Source organism: Gouania willdenowi, chromosome 18, assembly GCF_900634775.1.
Source record: "Gouania willdenowi chromosome 18, fGouWil2.1, whole genome shotgun sequence".
In the NCBI taxonomy this organism is placed as follows: Eukaryota; Metazoa; Chordata; class Actinopteri; order Blenniiformes; family Gobiesocidae; genus Gouania; species Gouania willdenowi.
Window position 1 is genome coordinate 8,712,115 of NC_041061.1, and position 18,354 is coordinate 8,730,468.

General features: G+C 36.8%; 4 protein-coding genes and 4 long non-coding RNA genes across 8 annotated transcripts; all 8 read right to left on the reverse strand.

Moving 5' to 3' along the window:
- Positions 1-1,230: 1,230 nt before the first annotated feature.
- Positions 1,231-3,638, reverse strand: LOC114480029 (cell wall protein DAN4-like). Its single transcript, XM_028473810.1, has 4 exons — positions 2,567-3,638; positions 2,072-2,136; positions 1,817-1,980; positions 1,231-1,715 (listed from the first exon to the last, which is right to left on the reverse strand). Exons 1-4 carry the CDS (start codon positions 3,485-3,487, stop codon positions 1,618-1,620), a joined length of 1,248 nt encoding a protein of 415 aa, XP_028329611.1. The 5' UTR covers positions 3,488-3,638; the 3' UTR covers positions 1,231-1,617.
- Positions 3,639-4,555: 917 nt separating this feature from the next.
- On the reverse strand, positions 4,556-6,896 carry LOC114480810 (mucin-5AC-like). The gene has a single exon (XM_028475233.1). It carries the CDS (start codon positions 6,326-6,328, stop codon positions 4,556-4,558), a length of 1,773 nt encoding a protein of 590 aa, XP_028331034.1. The 5' UTR covers positions 6,329-6,896.
- A 170-nt stretch (positions 6,897-7,066) lies between these two features.
- On the reverse strand, positions 7,067-7,827 carry LOC114480074 (uncharacterized). Its single transcript, XR_003676053.1, has 3 exons — positions 7,775-7,827; positions 7,290-7,354; positions 7,067-7,201 (listed from the first exon to the last, which is right to left on the reverse strand). It is a non-coding gene; the product is annotated as an uncharacterized LOC114480074 (long non-coding RNA).
- Positions 7,828-8,402: 575 nt separating this feature from the next.
- Positions 8,403-10,198, reverse strand: LOC114480618 (cell wall protein DAN4-like). The gene is made up of 4 exons (XM_028474908.1): positions 10,119-10,198; positions 9,637-9,701; positions 9,385-9,548; positions 8,403-9,271 (listed from the first exon to the last, which is right to left on the reverse strand). Exons 1-4 carry the CDS (start codon positions 10,131-10,133, stop codon positions 8,754-8,756), a joined length of 762 nt encoding a protein of 253 aa, XP_028330709.1. The 5' UTR covers positions 10,134-10,198; the 3' UTR covers positions 8,403-8,753.
- Positions 10,199-11,845: 1,647 nt separating this feature from the next.
- On the reverse strand, positions 11,846-12,561 carry LOC114480619 (uncharacterized). The gene is made up of 3 exons (XR_003676136.1): positions 12,421-12,561; positions 11,979-12,043; positions 11,846-11,891 (listed from the first exon to the last, which is right to left on the reverse strand). It is a non-coding gene; the product is annotated as an uncharacterized LOC114480619 (long non-coding RNA).
- Positions 12,562-12,687: 126 nt separating this feature from the next.
- Positions 12,688-14,281, reverse strand: LOC114480811 (cell wall protein DAN4-like). The gene is made up of 4 exons (XM_028475234.1): positions 14,162-14,281; positions 13,723-13,787; positions 13,472-13,635; positions 12,688-13,349 (listed from the first exon to the last, which is right to left on the reverse strand). The coding sequence occupies exons 1-4, from the start codon at positions 14,255-14,257 to the stop codon at positions 12,688-12,690; spliced, it is 987 nt and encodes a 328-aa protein (XP_028331035.1). The 5' UTR covers positions 14,258-14,281.
- A 1,041-nt stretch (positions 14,282-15,322) lies between these two features.
- On the reverse strand, positions 15,323-16,057 carry LOC114480468 (uncharacterized). The gene is made up of 3 exons (XR_003676115.1): positions 15,923-16,057; positions 15,455-15,519; positions 15,323-15,368 (listed from the first exon to the last, which is right to left on the reverse strand). It is a non-coding gene; the product is annotated as an uncharacterized LOC114480468 (long non-coding RNA).
- Positions 16,058-17,015: 958 nt separating this feature from the next.
- LOC114480469 (uncharacterized) lies at positions 17,016-17,888 on the reverse strand. Its single transcript, XR_003676116.1, has 3 exons — positions 17,670-17,888; positions 17,203-17,267; positions 17,016-17,116 (listed from the first exon to the last, which is right to left on the reverse strand). It is a non-coding gene; the product is annotated as an uncharacterized LOC114480469 (long non-coding RNA).
- Between the last annotated feature and the right edge of the window lie 466 nt (positions 17,889-18,354).

Below are 18,354 nucleotides of genomic sequence, written 5' to 3' on the forward strand. Positions count from 1 at the left end.
TATACTTGGACCCCCAAAACTAAATGGGGCCGGACTTGGTGACCTTTCACATTAAAAGAAACAATTTTGGCTCATCGACAAAACAAACATGGTACTTAGAGCTGTAAGTCTGTCACTATTATTAAATTAGTATTAAAACACACACGCAGGTATATAGTTAGTAAATATTCTGAATATCTGGTTAAGATGTCAAATGTCTCTTTATTTACTAACTTTTTGGGCTGTTGTTTTACTTGTTTTACTCACTTCCTATTGAATGCAACATTTGGATCTATTTCTATACATAAATCCCTATATCTATATTTTTTATCTATAAATCAAGGAACATCTGTATGCATGCATGTATGTGTGCGTGTGGAGCGCATATCTCCCTGACACAGTGTCTGATGGACCTGAAATGTTGTACACAGCTTACACATAATCCGAGTGTGTGCATCCTTTATTTTGGATTTATTTGGTGATTACGTTTCAAAATGTTTATTTAAATTTTATTTTGACGGGACATGAGAGGGGGAGGGGCGTCTGAGCCACACGCACAGACACACTGCAATAATCTGATCAAATCAACCTGTTATATTGTTTATCAATGAAGACGTTTCAAATTAAAAGTATACTTTATAATTTTCACGGATTTCAATGACATTTACAAGCGTTGGGAAAATTCCATAATCTGTGATTTCCAGACAGACCAAAAAAAAAAAAAATGACATCACCACCTGTGGAATGTGGAAAATGTTTTCTAAAATTTTCTCTCTTTGGTTTTCTAGCACAGTGAATTGTCTGCTATTAGTCTTTTGGTCCATTTATTTTGGTGATTGTTACCTTTGTTCTAAAGGTAAATTGAGTTTTTGCAGCAAAACACTAAGAATTAAGAAATAAAAAAAAATATTGCTTTTGATAGGATTAAATATATATTTCAACATTAAGAATTAGTTTAAAGATTATTTAAAACACAAAAAGCATTAGTGTTTAATCAAGCTGATACATTTTACACTAATGTGTCCACCACATGTACATCTCTAGAAGAGTTGACCTAAAGACCTGTTTAGTGTTAATCCTGGGACAAACTGGATTTTCTTTATCCCAGTTTGGCTAAGAATGCAAACCACTATTGTGATGCCATTGATATAAACCACTGAGTGACAAGTGTGTCTCTGTAGAACTTTTCATATTCAAATAATTTTTATTCCACAACATTTAAACAGTCTATATGTCTCTATTTCAAAGGCCATTTCAATCATTTCATTAAAATACAATACAGTTATTCACTTAAATGAGATAAATGAGCTATTATAAATGAAATCAACATACCCATTCATAATTTAAAGATGATAATAATGGTCTGATGGTTGCTTATGAATATTAAGTTTCTTAAGATTAATACAAATACACCTGAATAAAACTAAAACAAAGAAACTTGTTTTGTGTGCTTCAAAGAATAAATAAAATAAAACCCATGTTTTCTGTATAGTATTACACTGACTATTGACTACCATCACTTTAATTATTGTTATAATCACCATCATGATTATCTTACCAATGTTGATTCAAATCAATGCGAGTACATACACAACAGCTTTTTACAAGTGCTTTCTCAAGCCGATTAGTGCCATTGTATCAACACAGCTGTGTTTGTAGGCTTATTAATAAGATTGACAGCAGAACCAAGAAACATGTGTTAATTAGGCTCATCATGTGGTTTGCTTGACTTGATGCTGTAAATGAAGAAAAAACACAAACAATTAAAGTTAGTTTATCACGAAATCCTCACATTAAGTAGATCATATTGGGAAAAATAGTGTTAAAAAAGACATACATCCTCCAGTAACGGTGGAATTGATGGTGATGGAGCTTGTTTCAATGTCAAAGCCAGTCACGTTTGTAGAAGCAGCCACCAAAACTTTCGCTACTTCAGTGCTATTAGGAGTGTTATTCCCGTTTAAAAACCGAGAGTGAATGATGTTGATGACTGATCCACTTCTGCAAATTAGAAGCAAAGAACATAATTTTAAAAAGTTTGCTATGGTTTGCCTAACATTTAACATTAAATAAAAAAAAATATTTCAGTTACCTGAACTGTATGTTTTCTAATGCAATGAAGGTAGCAGCAAATAACTGTCGGAAATAATATTCCAACTAAAAATAGGCGAAAAAAGATATCATTAGTTTAGACATAAACATTTGAAGTATATTCCGTTTTACAGAGTGGGCGGGTGGGTGTGAGTGTGTGTGTGTGTGTGTGAAACATAAGATACTTATATATATTCACAATTTTCACAGGTTTTTCAGATTTTCACGTATTTTTTGGATTATCTTACGTTTTTTAGATTTTCACGTGTTTTTTTCTTGATTTTCACACGTGTTTTTCAGAGTTTCATATGTATTTTGTTAGATTTCAAAATGTGTTTTTTCCCATGTTTTTCAGATTTTTTTCAGAAACGTCATGTTTAAACAGTTTTAATTGTAGTGGGTCAGAGGCACAAATGTTGATACAAGTTAATTCTGAACTTGTTCATTTTGAAACATCAGTTATATTTAGACTTTCTCTGTTGACAAACAAACTTACCTGTGAGGTGATCATTTTAACTCGAGCTTGATACGCAGCAGATGATGGATCCAAAAGGTCATTTGTAAAAGTGTTTTGAACAGACCTAAATGTTACGCGGTAGATTATGTTATTTGTTGAAGAAGTTGTTGTAATGGCAGTTGCAGGTACAGGGTTTGCTGTTCCAGCAGGTGAACCTGTCCCTGTGGTTATTCCAGCAGCTGTGGGTCTTTGTGTCACAGGAATCAATGTAGAAATATTTTCTGTTGTCAAATTAGAAGCTGAAGTTCCCTCTTTAGTTGTTGCCTCTGTGGACGGTAATACATCTTTAATTGTTGTAAGCGGAAGTGTAGTTTTTACCACTGCATTTGTTGTAACAGCAGATGTGGTATATGTTTGTTTTGACGTTGTTGTAGGAATAATTGTTGATTTCATGGTAGCAGCAGGTGTACTCAGCAGTGCAGTTGTTGAAGGTAAACTGGTTGTTTGAGGAGATAATGTAGAAGAAGCAGTGGTTTTTAAGGCGGCAGTTGTTCCAGATGTTGTATCAGCTGTGAGATCAAGAGTTGGCGAGGGTATATGTGTTGTTGCAGTCAATGGAGCTGTTGTGGTCTCCCCAACAAATGTTGAACTAAGTGGTGTTGTTCTTTCAATTATTGTAGTTTCTGCTGTTGGGTTGGCTGAAGTTATTGGTGTAGGTTTTGATGTGGTTGTTGTCAAAAGTGTTGTCAAAGTTTCTTGTGCTCCTGTTGTAGTTTCTGCTGTACTTGAAGCTGAACCAAATGTTGTAAATGTCATTAGAGTTGTGCTCAGCGAAGGATTTGTGGTTGTTGTTCTGGATTCTTCAGAAGTAGTTGATGATGTTGATGGACTTAATGTTTCAATTGGATTTGTTGATAAAATTTCTTGTGATGTTGTTGTAGGAATAATTGTTGATTTCATGGTAGCAGCAGGTGTACTCAGCAGTGCAGTCGTTGAAGGTAAACTGGTTGTTTGAGGAGATAATGTAGAAGAAGCAGTTGTTTTTAAGGCGGCAGTTGTTCCAGATGTTGTATCAGCAGTGAGATCAAGAGTTGGCGAGGCCGTATGTGTTGTTTCAGAAAATCCGGCTGTTGTTTGAGGAGTTGTTGTAGTCAATGGAGCTGTTGTGGTCTCCACAACAAATGTTGAACTAAGCGGTGTTGTTGATATTTCAAATATTGTAGTTTCCGCTGTTGGGTTAGTTAAAGTAATTAATGTGGTTTTTGATGTGGTTGCTGTCAAAAGAGTTGTCAAAGTTTCTTCTGCTGCTCTGTTGTAGTTTCTGCTGTAGTTGCAGCTGGAGCAGATGTTGTAAATGTTGCTAGAGTTGTGCTCAGTGACGGATTTGTTGTAGTTGTTATAGATCCTTCAGAAGCAATTGATGATGTTGATAACAAAGATGTTGTTGGACCTAATGTTTCAACTGGATTTGTTGATAAAGTTTCTTGTGGCGTTGTTGTAGGATTTTTTGTTGACGTCATGATAGCAGCAGGTGTACTTAGTAGTGCAGTTGTTGAAGCAATTGTTGAAGGTCTTCCTGTTGTTGTTTGAGGAGGTAATGTCAAAAAAGCAGTAGTGGTTAAAGCATCAGTTGTTATCACAGATGTTGTCTCAGCTGTTAGATCAAGAGTGAACGATGTTGTATCTGTTGTTTCAGAAACTCTGGCTGTTGTTTCAGGAGTTGTTGCAGTCAGTGGAGCTGTTGTGGTCTGTCCAACAAATGTTGAACTAAATGGTGTTCTTTCAAATGTTGTAGTTTCCGCTGTTGGGTTAGTTAAAGTAATTGGTGTGGTTTTTGATGTGGTTGCTGTCAAAAGAGATGTCAAAGTTTCTTGTGCTCCTGTTGTAGTTTCTGCTTTACTTGGAGCTTGACCAGATGTTGTAAATGTTGCTAGAGTTGTGCTCAGTGAAGGATTTGTTGTAGTTGTTATGGATTCTTCAAAAGTAATTGATGATGTTGATAACACAGATGTTGTTGGACCTAATGTTTCAACTGGATTTGTTGATAAAGTTTCTTGTGGCGTTGTTGTAGGATTTTTTGTTGACGTCATGGTAGCAGCAGGTGTACTTAGTAGTGCAGTTGTTGAAGCAATTGTTGAAGGTCTTCCTGTTGTTGTTTGAGGAGGTGATGTCAAAGACAGTAGTGGTTAAAGCATCAGTTGTTATCACAGATGTTGTCTCAGCTGTTAGATCAAGAGTTGACGATGTTGTTTCTGTTGTTTCAGAAACTCTGGCTGTTGTTTGAGGAGTTGTTGCAGTCAATGGAGCTGTTGTGGTCTCCCCAACAAATGTTGAACTAAATGGTGTTGTTTTTTCAAATGTTGTAGTTTCCGCTGTTGGGTTAGTTAAAGTAATTGGTGTGGTTTTTGATGTGGTTGCTGTCAAAAGAGTTGTCAAAGTTTCTTCTGCTCCTGTTGTAGTTTCTGCTGTAGTTGCAGCTGGACCAGATGTTGTAAATGTTGCTAGAGTTGTGCTCAGTGGAGGATTTGTTGTAGTTGTTATGGATTCTTCAAAAGTAATTGATGATGTTGATAACACAGATGTTGTTGGACCTAATGTTTCAACTGGATTTGTTGATAAAGTTTCTTGTGGCGTTGTTGTAGGATTTTTTGTTGACGTCATGGTAGCAGCAGGTGTACTTAGTAGTGCAGTTGTTGAAGCAATTGTTGAAGGTCTTCCTGTTGTTGTTTGAGGAGGTGATGTCAAAGAAGCAGTAGTGGTTAAAGCATCAGTTGTTATCACAGATGTTGTCTCAGCTGTTAGATCAAGAGTTGACGATGTTGTTTCTGTTGTTTCAGAAACTCTGGCTGTTGTTTGAGGAGTTGTTGCAGTCAATGGAGCTGTTGTGGTCTCCCCAACAAATGTTGAACTAAATGGTGTTGTTTTTTCAAATGTTGTAGTTTCCGCTGTTGGGTTAGTTAAAGTAATTGGTGTGGTTTTTGATGTGGTTGCTGTCAAAAGAGTTGTCAAAGTTTCTTCTGCTCCTGTTGTAGTTTCTGCTGTAGTTGCAGCTGGACCAGATGTTGTAAATGTTGCTAGAGTTGTGCTCAGTGAAGGATTTGTTGTAGTTGTTATGGATTCTTCAGAAGTAATTGATGATGTTGATAACAAAGATGTTGTTGGACCTAATGTTTCAACTGGATTTGTTGATAAAGTTTCTTGTGGCGTTGTAGGATTTTTTGTTGACGTCATGGTAGCAGCAGGTGTACTTAGTAGTGCAGTTGTTGAAGCAATTGTTGAAGGTCTTCCTGTTGTTGTTTGAGGAGGTAATGTCAAAAAAGCAGTAGTGGTTAAAGCATCAGTTGTTATCACAGATGTTGTCTCAGCTGTTAAATCAAGAGTGAACGATGTTGTATCTGTTGTTTCAGAAACTCTGGCTGTTGTTTGAGGAGTTGTTGCAGTCAATGGAGCTGTTGTGGTCTCCCCAACAAATGTTGAACTAAATGGTGTTGTTTTTTCAAATGTTGTAGTTTCCGCTGTTGGGTTAGTTAAAGTAATTGGTGTGGTTTTTGATGTGGTTGCTGTCAAAAGAGTTGTCAAAGTTTCTTGTGCTCCTGTTGTAGTTTCTGCTGTAGTTGCAGCTGGACCAGATGTTGTAAATGTTGCTAGAGTTGTGCTCAGTGAAGGATTTGTTGTAGTTGTTATGGATTCTTCAGAAGTAATTGATGATGTTGATAACAAAGATGTTGTTGGACCTAATGTTTCAACTGGATTTGTTGATAAAGTTTCTTGTGGCGTTGTAGGATTTTTTGTTGACGTCATGGTAGCAGCAGGTGTACTTAGTAGTGCAGTTGTTGAAGCAATTGTTGAAGGTCTTCCTGTTGTTGTTTGAGGAGGTAATGTCAAAAAAGCAGTAGTGGTTAAAGCATCAGTTGTTATCACAGATGTTGTCTCAGCTGTTAAATCAAGAGTGAACGATGTTGTATCTGTTGTTTCAGAAACTCTGGCTGTTGTTTGAGGAGTTGTTGCAGTCAATGGAGCTGTTGTGGTCTGTCCAACAAATGTTGAACTAAATGGTGTTGTTCTTTTCAAATGTTGTAGTTTCCGCTGTTGGGTTAGTTAAAGTAATTGGTGTGGTTTTTGATGTGGTTGCTGTCAAAAGAGATGTCAAAGTTTCTTGTGCTCCTGTTGTAGTTTCTGCTTTACTTGGAGCTTGACCAGATGTTGTAAATGTTGCTAGAGTTGTGCTCAGTGAAGGATTTGATGTAGTTGTTATGGATTCTTCAGAAGTAATTGATGATGTTGGACTTGATGTTTCAAGTGGATTTGTTGATAAAATTTCTTGTGACGTTGTTGTAGGAATAATTGATGTCATGGTAGCAGCAGAGGTACTTAAGTGTCGTTGTTGAAGGTATTGTTGCTGTAAATTAAGAAAAAAGAAAACAGTTAAGGTTAGTTTATCATTTTAGCCTCAAGTTGGTCATATTAAAAAAATAGTAAAAAAAAAAAAGAATATACATATATATATCGTACATTCCACAGTAAGGATGGAATTGACAGATGGAGCTCGTTTCAATGTCAAAGCCAGTGACATTTTGAGAAGCAGTCACTAAAACCTCCTCTACTTCAGCGCTAGTAGGAGTGTTATTCCCCTTTGAAAACTCAGATTGCATGATATTGATGACTGATCCATTTCTGCAGAGTAGAATTAAAGAACATGATTTTAAAAAGTTTGCTCTGGTTTGCCAAACATTTAACATTAAATCAAAAATATTTCAATTACCTGAACTGCATGTTTCCTATTGCAATGAAGGTAGCAGCAAATAACTGTCGGAAGTAATTTTCCAACTAAAAATAGGAGAACAGATATCATTAGTTCAAACAAAACATTGGAGGTATATTCCCTTTTAACAATAACACATCAGTTTCATAAAGAGCTTTTCAAAAAAATTCAAAGATCTTTTGCAAAGAGGGGTGTGTGCGTGTGTGTGCGTGTGCGTGTGTGTGTGTGTGTGTGTGTGTGTGTGTGTGTGTGTGTGTGTGTGTGTGTGTGTGTGTGAGTGAGTGAAACACAAGACACTTACGTAACACAAAAGAATAGCTAAAATTATGTTAATGGTGGTTAATAAATGCTTAATTTTAAAGATTGTGGTGGGTCACTGGCACAAATGTTAATACAAGTGAATTACGAGCAGGTTGATTCTGAAAACATGCTATGTTTAGACTTTTTTCCGTGTAGAGAAATCGCCCTTTGACAAAGAAACGTACCTCTGAGGTGATCATTTGAACTCTAGCTTGATACGCAGCAGATGATGGATCCAAAGGTCGTTTGTAAAAGTGCTTTGAAGGATGTAATGTTATGTAGTAGATGATGACAGTTGCTCCTGTTGTCGTTTCTGCTGTAGTTGCAGCTGGACCAGATGTTGTAAATGTTGCTAGAGTTGTGCTCAGTGAAGGATTTGTTTGTAGTTGTTATGGATTCTTCAAAAGTAATTGATGATGTTGATAACACAGATGTTGTTGGACCTAATGTTTCAACTGGATTTGTTGATAAAGTTTCTTGTGTCGTTGTTGTAGGATTTTTTGTTGACGTCATGGTAGCAGCAGGTGTACTTAGGAGTGCAGTTGTTGAAGCAATTGTTGAAGGTCTTCCTGTTGTTGTTTGAGGAGGTGATGTCAAAGAAGCAGTAGTGGTTAAAGCATCAGTTGTTATCACAGATGGTTGTCTCAGCTGTTAGATCAAGAGTGAACGATGTTGTTTCTGTTGTTTCAGAAACTCTGGCTGTTGTTTGAGGAGTTGTTGCAGTCAATGGAGCTGGTTGTGGTCTCCCCAACAAATGTTGAACTAAATGGTGTTGTTTTTTCAAATGTTGTAGTTTCCGCTGTTGGGTTAGTTACAGTAATTGGTGTGGTTTTTGATGTGGTTGCTGTCAAAAGAGTTGTCAAAGTTTCTTCTGCTCCTGTTGTAGTTTCTGCTGTAGTTGCAGCTGGACCAGATGTTGTAAATGTTGCTAGAGTTGTGCTCAGTGAAGGATTGTTGTAGTTGTTATGGATTCTTCAGAAGTAATTGATGATGTTGATAACAAAGATGTTGTTGGACCTAATGTTTCAACTGGATTTGTTGATAAAGTTTCTTGTGGCGTTGTAGGATTTTTTGTTGACGTCATGGTAGCAGCAGGTGTACTTAGTAGTGCAGTTGTTGAAGCAATTGTTGAAGGTCTTCCTGTTGTTGTTTGAGGAGGTAATGTCAAAAAGCAGTAGTGGTTAAAGCATCAGTTGTTATCACAGATGTTGTCTCAGCTGTTAAATCAAGAGTGAACGATGTTGTATCTGTTGTTTCAGAAACTCTGGCTGTTGTTTGAGGAGTTGTTGCAGTCAATGGAGCTGTTGTGGTCTGTCCAACAAATGTTGAACTAAATGGTGTTGTTCTTTCAAATGTTGTAGTTTCCGCTGTTGGGTTAGTTAAAGTAATTGGTGTGGTTTTTGATGTGGTTGCTGTCAAAAGAGATGTCAAAGTTTCTTGTGCTCCTGTTGTAGTTTCTGCTTTACTTGGAGCTTGACCAGATGTTGTAAATGTTGCTAGAGTTGTGCTCAGTGAAGGATTTGATGTAGTTGTTATGGATTCTTCAGAAGTAATTGATGATGTTGGACTTGATGTTTCAAGTGGATTTGTTGATAAAATTTCTTGTGACGTTGTTGTAGGAATAATTGATGTCATGGTAGCAGCAGAGGTACTTAATAGTGTCGTTGTTGAAGGTATTGTTGCTGTAAATTAAGAAAAAAGAAAACAGTTAAGGTTAGTTTATCATTTTAGCCTCAAGTTGGTCATATTAAAAAAATAGTAAAAAAAAAAAAGAATATACATATATATATCGTACATTCCACAGTAAGGATGGAATTGACAATGATGGAGCTCGTTTCAATGTCAAAGCCAGTGACATTTTGAGAAGCAGTCACTAAAACCTCCTCTACTTCAGCGCTAGTAGGAGTGTTATTCCCCTTTGAAAACTCAGATTGCATGATATTGATGACTGATCCATTTCTGCAGAGTAGAATTAAAGAACATGATTTTAAAAAGTTTGCTCTGGTTTGCCAAACATTTAACATTAAATCAAAAATATTTCAATTACCTGAACTGCATGTTTCCTATTGCAATGAAGGTAGCAGCAAATAACTGTCGGAAGTAATTTTCCAACTAAAAATAGGAGAACAGATATCATTAGTTCAAACAAAACATTGGAGGTATATTCCCTTTTAACAATAACACATCAGTTTCATAAAGAGCTTTTCAAAAAATTCAAAGATCTTTTGCAAAGAGTGGTGTGTGCGTGTGTGTGCGTGTGCGTGTGTGTGTGTGTGTGTGTGTGTGTGTGGTGGGTGGTGTGTGTGTGTGTGTGTGTGTGAGTGAGTGAAACACAAGACACTTACGTAACACAAAAGAATAGCTAAAATTATGTTAATGGTGGTTAATAAATGCTTAATTTTAAAGATTGTGGTGGGTCACTGGCACAAATGTTAATACAAGTGAATTACGAGCAGGTTGATTCTGAAAACATGCTATGTTTAGACTTTTTTCCGTGTAGAGAAATCGCCCTTTGACAAAGAAACGTACCTCTGAGGTGATCATTTGAACTCTAGCTTGATACGCAGCAGATGATGGATCCAAAAGGTCGTTTGTAAAAGTGCTTTGAAGGGATGTAATGTTATGTAGTAGATGATGACAGTTGCTCCTGTTGTCGTTTCTGCTGTAGTTGCAGCTGGACCAGATGTTGTAAATGTTGCTAGAGTTGTGCTCAGTGAAGGATTTGTTGTAGTTGTTATGGATTCTTCAAAAGTAATTGATGATGTTGATAACACAGATGTTGTTGGACCTAATGTTTCAACTGGATTTGTTGATAAAGTTTCTTGTGTCGTTGTTGTAGGATTTTTTGTTGACGTCATGGTAGCAGCAGGTGTACTTAGGAGTGCAGTTGTTGAAGCAATTGTTGAAGGTCTTCCTGTTGTTGTTTGAGGAGGTGATGTCAAGAAGCAGTAGTGGTTAAAGCATCAGTTGTTATCACAGATGTTGTCTCAGCTGTTAGATCAAGAGTGAACGATGTTGTTTCTGTTGTTTCAGAAACTCTGGCTGTTGTTTGAGGAGTTGTTGCAGTCAATGGAGCTGTTGTGGTCTCCCCAACAAATGTTGAACTAAATGGTGTTGTTTTTTCAAATGTTGTAGTTTCCGCTGTTGGGTTAGTTAAAGTAATTGGTGTGGTTTTTGATGTGGTTGCTGTCAAAAGAGTTGTCAAAGTTTCTTCTGCTCCTGTTGTAGTTTCTGCTGTAGTTGCAGCTGGACCAGATGTTGTAAATGTTGCTAGAGTTGTGCTCAGTGAAGGATTTGTTGTAGTTGTTATGGATTCTTCAGAAGTAATTGATGTTGATAACAAAGATGTTGTTGGACCTAATGTTTCAACTGGATTTGTTGATAAAGTTTCTTGTGGCGTTGTAGGATTTTTTGTTGACGTCATGGTAGCAGCAGGTGTACTTAGTAGTGCAGTTGTTGAAGCAATTGTTGAAGGTCTTCCTGTTGTTGTTTGAGGAGGTAATGTCAAAAAAGCAGTAGTGGTTAAAGCATCAGTTGTTATCACAGATGTTGTCTCAGCTGTTAAATCAAGAGTGAACGATGTTTGTATCTGTTGGTTCAGAAACTCTGGCTGTTGTTTGAGGAGTTGTTGCAGTCAATGGAGCTGTTGTGGTCTGTCCAACAAATGTTGAACTAAATGGTGTTGTTCTTTCAAATGTTGTAGTTTCCGCTGTTGGGTTAGTTAAAGTAATTGGTGTGGTTTTTGATGTGGTTGCTGTCAAAAGAGATGTCAAAGTTTCTTGTGCTCCTGTTGTAGTTTCTGCTTTACTTGGAGCTTGACCAGATGTTGTAAATGTTGCTAGAGTTGTGCTCAGTGAAGGATTTGATGTAGTTGTTATGGATTCTTCAGAAGTAATTGATGATGTTGGACTTGATGTTTCAAGTGGATTTGTTGAGAAAATTTCTTGTGACGTTGTTGTAGGAATAATTGATGTCATGGTAGCAGCAGAGGTACTTAATAGTGTCGTTGTTGAAGGTATCGTTGCTGTATATTAAGAAAAAAGAAAACAGTTAAGGTTAGTTTATCATTTTAGCCTCAAGTTGATCATATTAAAAAAATAGTAAAAAAAAAAAAAGAATACATATATATATATATCTTACATTCCACATAAGGATGGAATTGACAATGATGGAGCTCGTTTCAATGTCAAAGCCAGTGACATTTTGAGAAGCAGTCACTAAAACCTCCTCTACTTCAGCGCTAGTAGGAGTTTATTCCCCTTTGAAAACTCAGATTGCATGATATTGATGACTGATCCATTTCTGCAGAGTAGAATTAAAGAACATGATTTTAAAAAGTTTGCTATGGTTTGCCAAACATTTAACATTAAATCAAAAATATTCAATTACCTGAACTGCATGTTTCCTATTGCAATGAAGGTAGCAGCAAATAACTGTCGGAAGTAATTTTCCAACTAAAAATAGGAGAACAGATATCATTAGTTCAAACAAAACATTGGAGGTATATTCCCTTTAACAATAACACATCAGTTTCATAAAGAGCTTTTCAAAAAAATTCAAAGATCTTTTGCAAAGAGTGGTGTTGTGTGTGTGTGTGTGTGTGGTGTGTGCGTGTGTGTGTGTGTGAGTGAAACACAAGACACTTACGTAACACAAAAGAATAGCTAAAATTATGTTAATGGTGGTTAATAAATGCTTGTTTTTTAAAGATTGTGGTGGGTCACTGGCACAAATGTTATACAAGTGAATTACGAGCAGGTTGATTCTGAAAACATGCTATGTTTAGACTTTTTTCCATGTAGAGAATTCGCCCTTTGACAAAGAAACGTACCTCTGAGGTGATCATTTGGACTCTAGCTTGATACGCAGCAGATGATGGATCCAAAAGGTCGTTTGTAAAATTGCTGTGAAGGGATGTAAATGTCATGTAGTAGATGATGACAGTTGCTCCTGTTGTCGTTTCTGCTGTAGTTGCAGCTGGACCAGTTTGTAAATGTTGCTAGATTGTGCTCAGTGGAAGGATTTGTTTGTAGTTGTTATGGATTCTTCAAAAGTAATTGATGATGTTGATAACAAAGATGTTGTTGGACCTAATGTTTCAACTGGATTTGTTGATAAAGTTTCTTGTGGCGTTGTTGTAGGATTTTTTGCTGACGTCATGGTAGCAGCAGGTGTACTTAGTAGTGCAGTTGTTGAAGCAATTGTTGAAGGTCTTCCTGTTGTTTGTTTGAGGAGGTAATGTCAAAGACGCAGTAGTGGTTAAAGCATCAGTTGTTATCACAGATGTTGTCTCAGCTGTTAGATCAAGAGTGGACGATGTTGTATCTGTTGGTTCAGAAACTCTGGCTGTTGTTTGAGGAGTTGTTGCAGTCAATGGAGCTGTTGTGGTCTGTCCAACAAATGTTGAACTAAATGGTGTTGTTCTTTCAAATGTTGTAGTTTCCGCTGTTGGGTTAGTTAAAGTAATTGGTGTGGTTTTTGATGTGGTTGCTGTCAAAAGAGATGTCAAAGTTTCTTCTGCTCCTGTTGTAGTTTCTGCTTTACTTGGAGCTTGACCAGATGTTGTAAATGTTGCTAGAGTTGTGCTCAGTGAAGGATTTGATGTAGTTGTTATGGATTCTTCAGAAGTAATTGATGATGTTGGACTTGATGTTTCAAGTGGATTTGTTGATAAAATTTCTTGTGACGTTGTTGTAGGAATAATTGATGTCATGGTAGCAGCAGAGGTACTTAATAGTGTCGTTGTTGAAGGTATCGTTGCTGTAAATTAAGAAAAAAGAAAACAGTTAAGGTTAGTTTATCATTTTAGCCTCAAGTTAATCATATTAAAAAATAGTAAAAAAAAAAAAAAAAAAAAGAATATACATATATAGATATCTTACATTCCACAGTAAGGATGGAATTGACAATGATGGAGCTCGTTTCAATGTCAAAGCCAGTGACATTTTGAGAAGCAGTCACTAAAACCTCCTCTACTTCAGCGCTAGTAGGAGTGTTATTCCCCTTTGAAAACTCAGATTGCATGATATTGATGACTGATCCATTTCTGCAGAGTAGAATAAAGAACATGATTTTAAAAAGTTTGCTATGGTTTGCCAAACATTTAACATTAAATCAAAAATATTTCAATTACCTGAACTGCATGTTTCCTATTGCAATGAAGGTAGCAGCAAATAACTGTCGGAAGTAATTTTCCAACTAAAAATAGGAGAACAGATATCATTAGTTCAAACAAAACATTGGAGGTATATTCCCTTTAACAATAACACATCAGTTTCATAAAGAGCTTTTCAAAAAAATTCAAAGATCTTTTGCAAAGAGTGTGTGTGTGTGTGTGTGTGTGCGTGTGTGCGTGTGTGTGCGTGTGTGAGTGAAACACAAGACACTTACGTAACACAAAAGAATAGCTAAAATTATGTTAATGGTGGTTAATAAATGCTTGTTTTTAAAGATTGTGTGGGTCACTGGCACAAATGTTAATACAAGTGAATACGAGCAGGTTGATTCTGAAAACATGCTATGTTTAGACTTTTTTCCGTGTAGAGAATTCGCCCTTTGACAAAGAAACGTACCTCTGAGGTGATCATTTGGACTCTAGCTTGATACGCAGCAGATGATGGATCCAAAAGGTCGTTTGTAAAAGTGCTGTGAAGGGATGTAAATGTCATGTAGTAGATGATGACAGTTGCTCCTGTTGTAGTTCTCTGCTGTAGTTGCAGCTGGACCAGATGTTGTAAATGTTGCTAGAGTTGTGCTCAGTGAAGGATTTGTTGTAGTTGTTATGGATTCTTCAAAAGTAATTGATGATGTCGATAACAAGATGTTGTTGGACCTAATGTTTCAACTGGATTTGTTGATAAAGTTTCTTGTGGCGTTGTTGTAGGATTTTTGTTGACGTCATGGTAGCAGCAGGTGTACTTAGTAGTGCAGTTGTTGAAGCAATTGTTGAAGGTCTTCCTGTTGTTGTTTGAGGAGGTGATGTCAAAGAAGGAGTAGTGGTTAAAGCATCAGTTGTTATCACAGATGATGTCTCAGCTGTTAATCAAGAGTGACGATGTTGTATCTGTTGGTTCAGAAACTCTGGCTGTTGTTTGAGGAGTTGTTGCAGTCAATGGAGCTGTTGTGGTCTGTCCAACAAATGTTGAACTAAATGGTGTTGTTCTTTCAAATGTTGTAGTTTCCGCTGTTGGGTTAGTTAAAGTAATTGTTGTGGTTTTGATGTGGTTGCTGTCAAAAGAGATGTCAAAGTTTCTTGTGCTCCTGTTGTAGTTTCTGCTTTACTTGGAGCTTGACCAGATGTTGTAAATGTTGCTAGAGTTGTGCTCAGTGAAGGATTTGATGTAGTTGTTATGGATTCTTCAGAAGTAATTGATGATGTTGGACTTGATGTTTCAAGTGGATTTGTTGATAAAATTTCTTGTGACGTTGTTGTAGGAATAATTGATGTCATGGTAGCAGCAGAGGTACTTAATAGTGTCGTTGTTGAAGGTATCGTTGCTGTATATTAAGAAAAAGAAAACAGTTAAGGTTAGTTTATCATTTTAGCCTCAAGTTGATCATATTAAAAAATAGTAAAAAAAAAAAAAAAAATATACATATATATATATATATCTTACATTCCACAGTAAGGATGGAATTGACAATGATGGAGCTCGTTTCAATGTCAAAGCCAGTGACATTTTGAGAAGCAGTCACTAAAACCTCCTCTACTTCAGCGCTATAGGAGTGTTATTCCCCTTTGAAAACTGAGATTGCACGATATTGATGACTGATCCATTTCTGCAGAGTAGAATCAAAGAACATGATTTTAAAAAGTTTGCTCTGGTTTGCCAAACATTTAACATTAAATGAAAAATTTCAATTACCTGAACTGCATGTTTCCTAATGCAATGAAGGTAGCAGCAAATAACTGTCGGAAGTAATTTTCCAACTAAAAATAGGAGAACAGATATCATTAGTTCAAACAAAACATTGGAGGTATATTCCCTTATAACAATAACACATCAGTTTCATGAAGAGCTTTTCAAAAAAATTCAAAGATCTTTTGCAAAGAGTGGTGTGTGTGTGTGTGTGTGTGGTGCGTGCGTGTGTGCGTGTGTGGTGCGTGGTGCGTGTGTGTGTGTGTGTGTGCGTGAACACAAGACACTTACGTAACACAAAAGAATAGCTAAAATTATGTTAATGGTGGTTAATAAATGCTTGTTTTTAAAGATTGTGGTGGGTCACTGGCACAAATGTTAATACAAGTGAATTACGAGCAGTTGATTCTGAAAACATGCTATGTTTAGACTTTTTTCCATGTAGAGAATTCGCCCTTTGACAAAGAAACGTACCTCTGAGGTGATCATTTGGACTCTAGCTTGATACGCAGCAGATGATGGATCCAAAAGGTCGTTTGTAAAAGTGCTGTGAAGGGATGTAAATGTCATGTAGTAGATGATGACAGTTGCTCCTGTTGTAGTTTCTGCTGTAGTTGCAGCTGGACCAGATGTTTGTAAATGTTGCTAGATTGTGCTCAGTGAAGGATTTGTTGTAGTTGTTATGGATTCTTCAAAAGTAATTGATGATGTTGATACACAGATGTTGTTGGACCTAATGTTTCAACTGGATTTGTTGATAAAGTTTCTTGTGGCGTTGTTGTAGGATTTTTTTGTTGACGTCATGGTAGCAGCAGGTGTACTTAGTAGTGCAGTTGTTGAAGCAATTGTTGAAGGTCTTCCTGTTGTTGTTTGAGGAGGTATGTCAAAGAAGCAGTAGTGGTTAAAGCATCAGTTGTTATCACAGATGTTGTCTCAGCTGTTAGATCAAGAGTGGACGATGTTGTATCTGTTGGTTCAGAAACTCTGGCTGTTGTTTGAGGAGTTGTTGCAGTCAATGGAGCTGTTGTGGTCTGTCCAACAAATGTTGAACTAAATGGTGTTGTTCTTTCAAATGTTGTAGTTTCCGCTGTTGGGTTAGTTAAAGTAATTGGTGTGGTTTTTGATGTGGTTGCTGTCAAAAGAGATGTCAAAGTTTCTTGTGCTCCTGTTGTAGTTTCTGCTTTACTTGGAGCTTGACCAGATGTTGTAAATGTTGCTAGAGTTGTGCTCATGAAGGATTTGATGTAGTTGTTATGGATTCTTCAGAAGTAATTGATGATGTTTCAAGTGGATTTGTTGATAAATTTCTTGTGACGTTGTTGTAGGAATAATTGATGTCATGGTAGCAGCAGAGGTACTTAATAGTGTCGTTGTTGAAGGTATTGTTGCTGTAAATTAAGAAAAAAAAAACAGTTAAGGTTAGTTTATCATTTTAGCCTCAAGTTGATCATATTAAAAAAATAGTAAAAAAAAAAAAAAAAAGAATATACATATATATATCTTACATTCCACAGTAAGGATGGAATTGACAATGATGGAGCTCGTTTCAATGTCAAAGCCAGTGACATTTGAGAAGCAGTCACTAAACCCTCCTCTACTTCAGCGCTATTAGGAGTGTTATTCCCCTTTGAAAACTGAGATTGCACGATATTGATGACTGATCCATTTCTGCAGAGTAGAATTAAAGAACATGATTTTAAAAAGTTTGCTCTGGTTTGCCAAACATTTAACATTAAATGAAAAATTTCAATTACCTGAACTGCACGTTTCCTATTGCAATGAAGGTAGCAGCAAATAACTGTCGGAAGTAATTTTCCAACTAAAAATAGGAGAACAGATATCATTAGTTCAAACAAAACATTGGAGGTATATTCCCTTATAACAATAACACATCAGTTTCATAAAGAGCTTTTCAAAAAAATTCAAAGATCTTTTGCAAAGAGTGGTGTGTGTGTGTGTGTGTGTGCGTGTGCGTGTGCGTGTGCGTGTGCGTGCGTGCGCGCGTGCGTGCGTGCGTGTGAAACACAAGACACTTACGTAACACAAAAGAATAGCTAAAATTATGTTAATGGTGGTTAATAAATGCTTGTTTTTAAAGATTGTGGTGGGTCACTGGCACAAATGTTAATACAAGTGAATTACGAGCAGGTTGATTCTGAAAACATGCTATGTTTAGACTTTTTTCCATGTAGAGAATTCGCCCTTTGACAAAGAAACGTACCTCTGAGGTGATCATTTGGACTCTAGCTTGATACGCAGCAGATGATGGATCCAAAAGGTCGTTTGTAAAAGTGCTGTGAAGGGATGTAAATGTCATGTCGTAGATGATGACAGTTGCTCCTGTTGTAGTTTCTGCTGTAGTTGCAGCTGGACCAGATGTTGTAAATGTTGCTAGAGTTGTGCTCAGTGAAGGATTTGTTGTAGTTGTTATGGATTCTTCAAAAGTAATTGATGATGTAACACAGATGTTGTTGGACCTAATGTTTCAACTGGATTTGTTGATAAAGTTTCTTGTGGCGTTGTTGTAGGATTTTTTGTTGACGTCATGGTAGCAGCAGGTGTACTTAGTAGTGCAGTTGTTGAAGCAATTGTTGAAGGTCTTCCTGTTGTTGTTTGAGGAGGGGATGTCAAAGAAGCAGTAGTGGTTAAAGCATCAGTTGTTATCACAGATGTTGTCTCAGCTGTTAGATCAAGAGTGGACGATGTTGTATCTGTTGGTTCAGAAACTCTGGCTGTTGTTTGAGGAGTTGTTGCAGTCAATGGAGCTGTTGTGGTCTGTCCAACAAATGTTGAACTAAATGGTGTTGTTCTTTCAAATGTTGTAGTTTCCGCTGTTGGGTTAGTTAAAGTAATTGGTGTGGTTTTTGATGTGGTTGCTGTCAAAAGAGATGTCAAAGTTTCTTGTG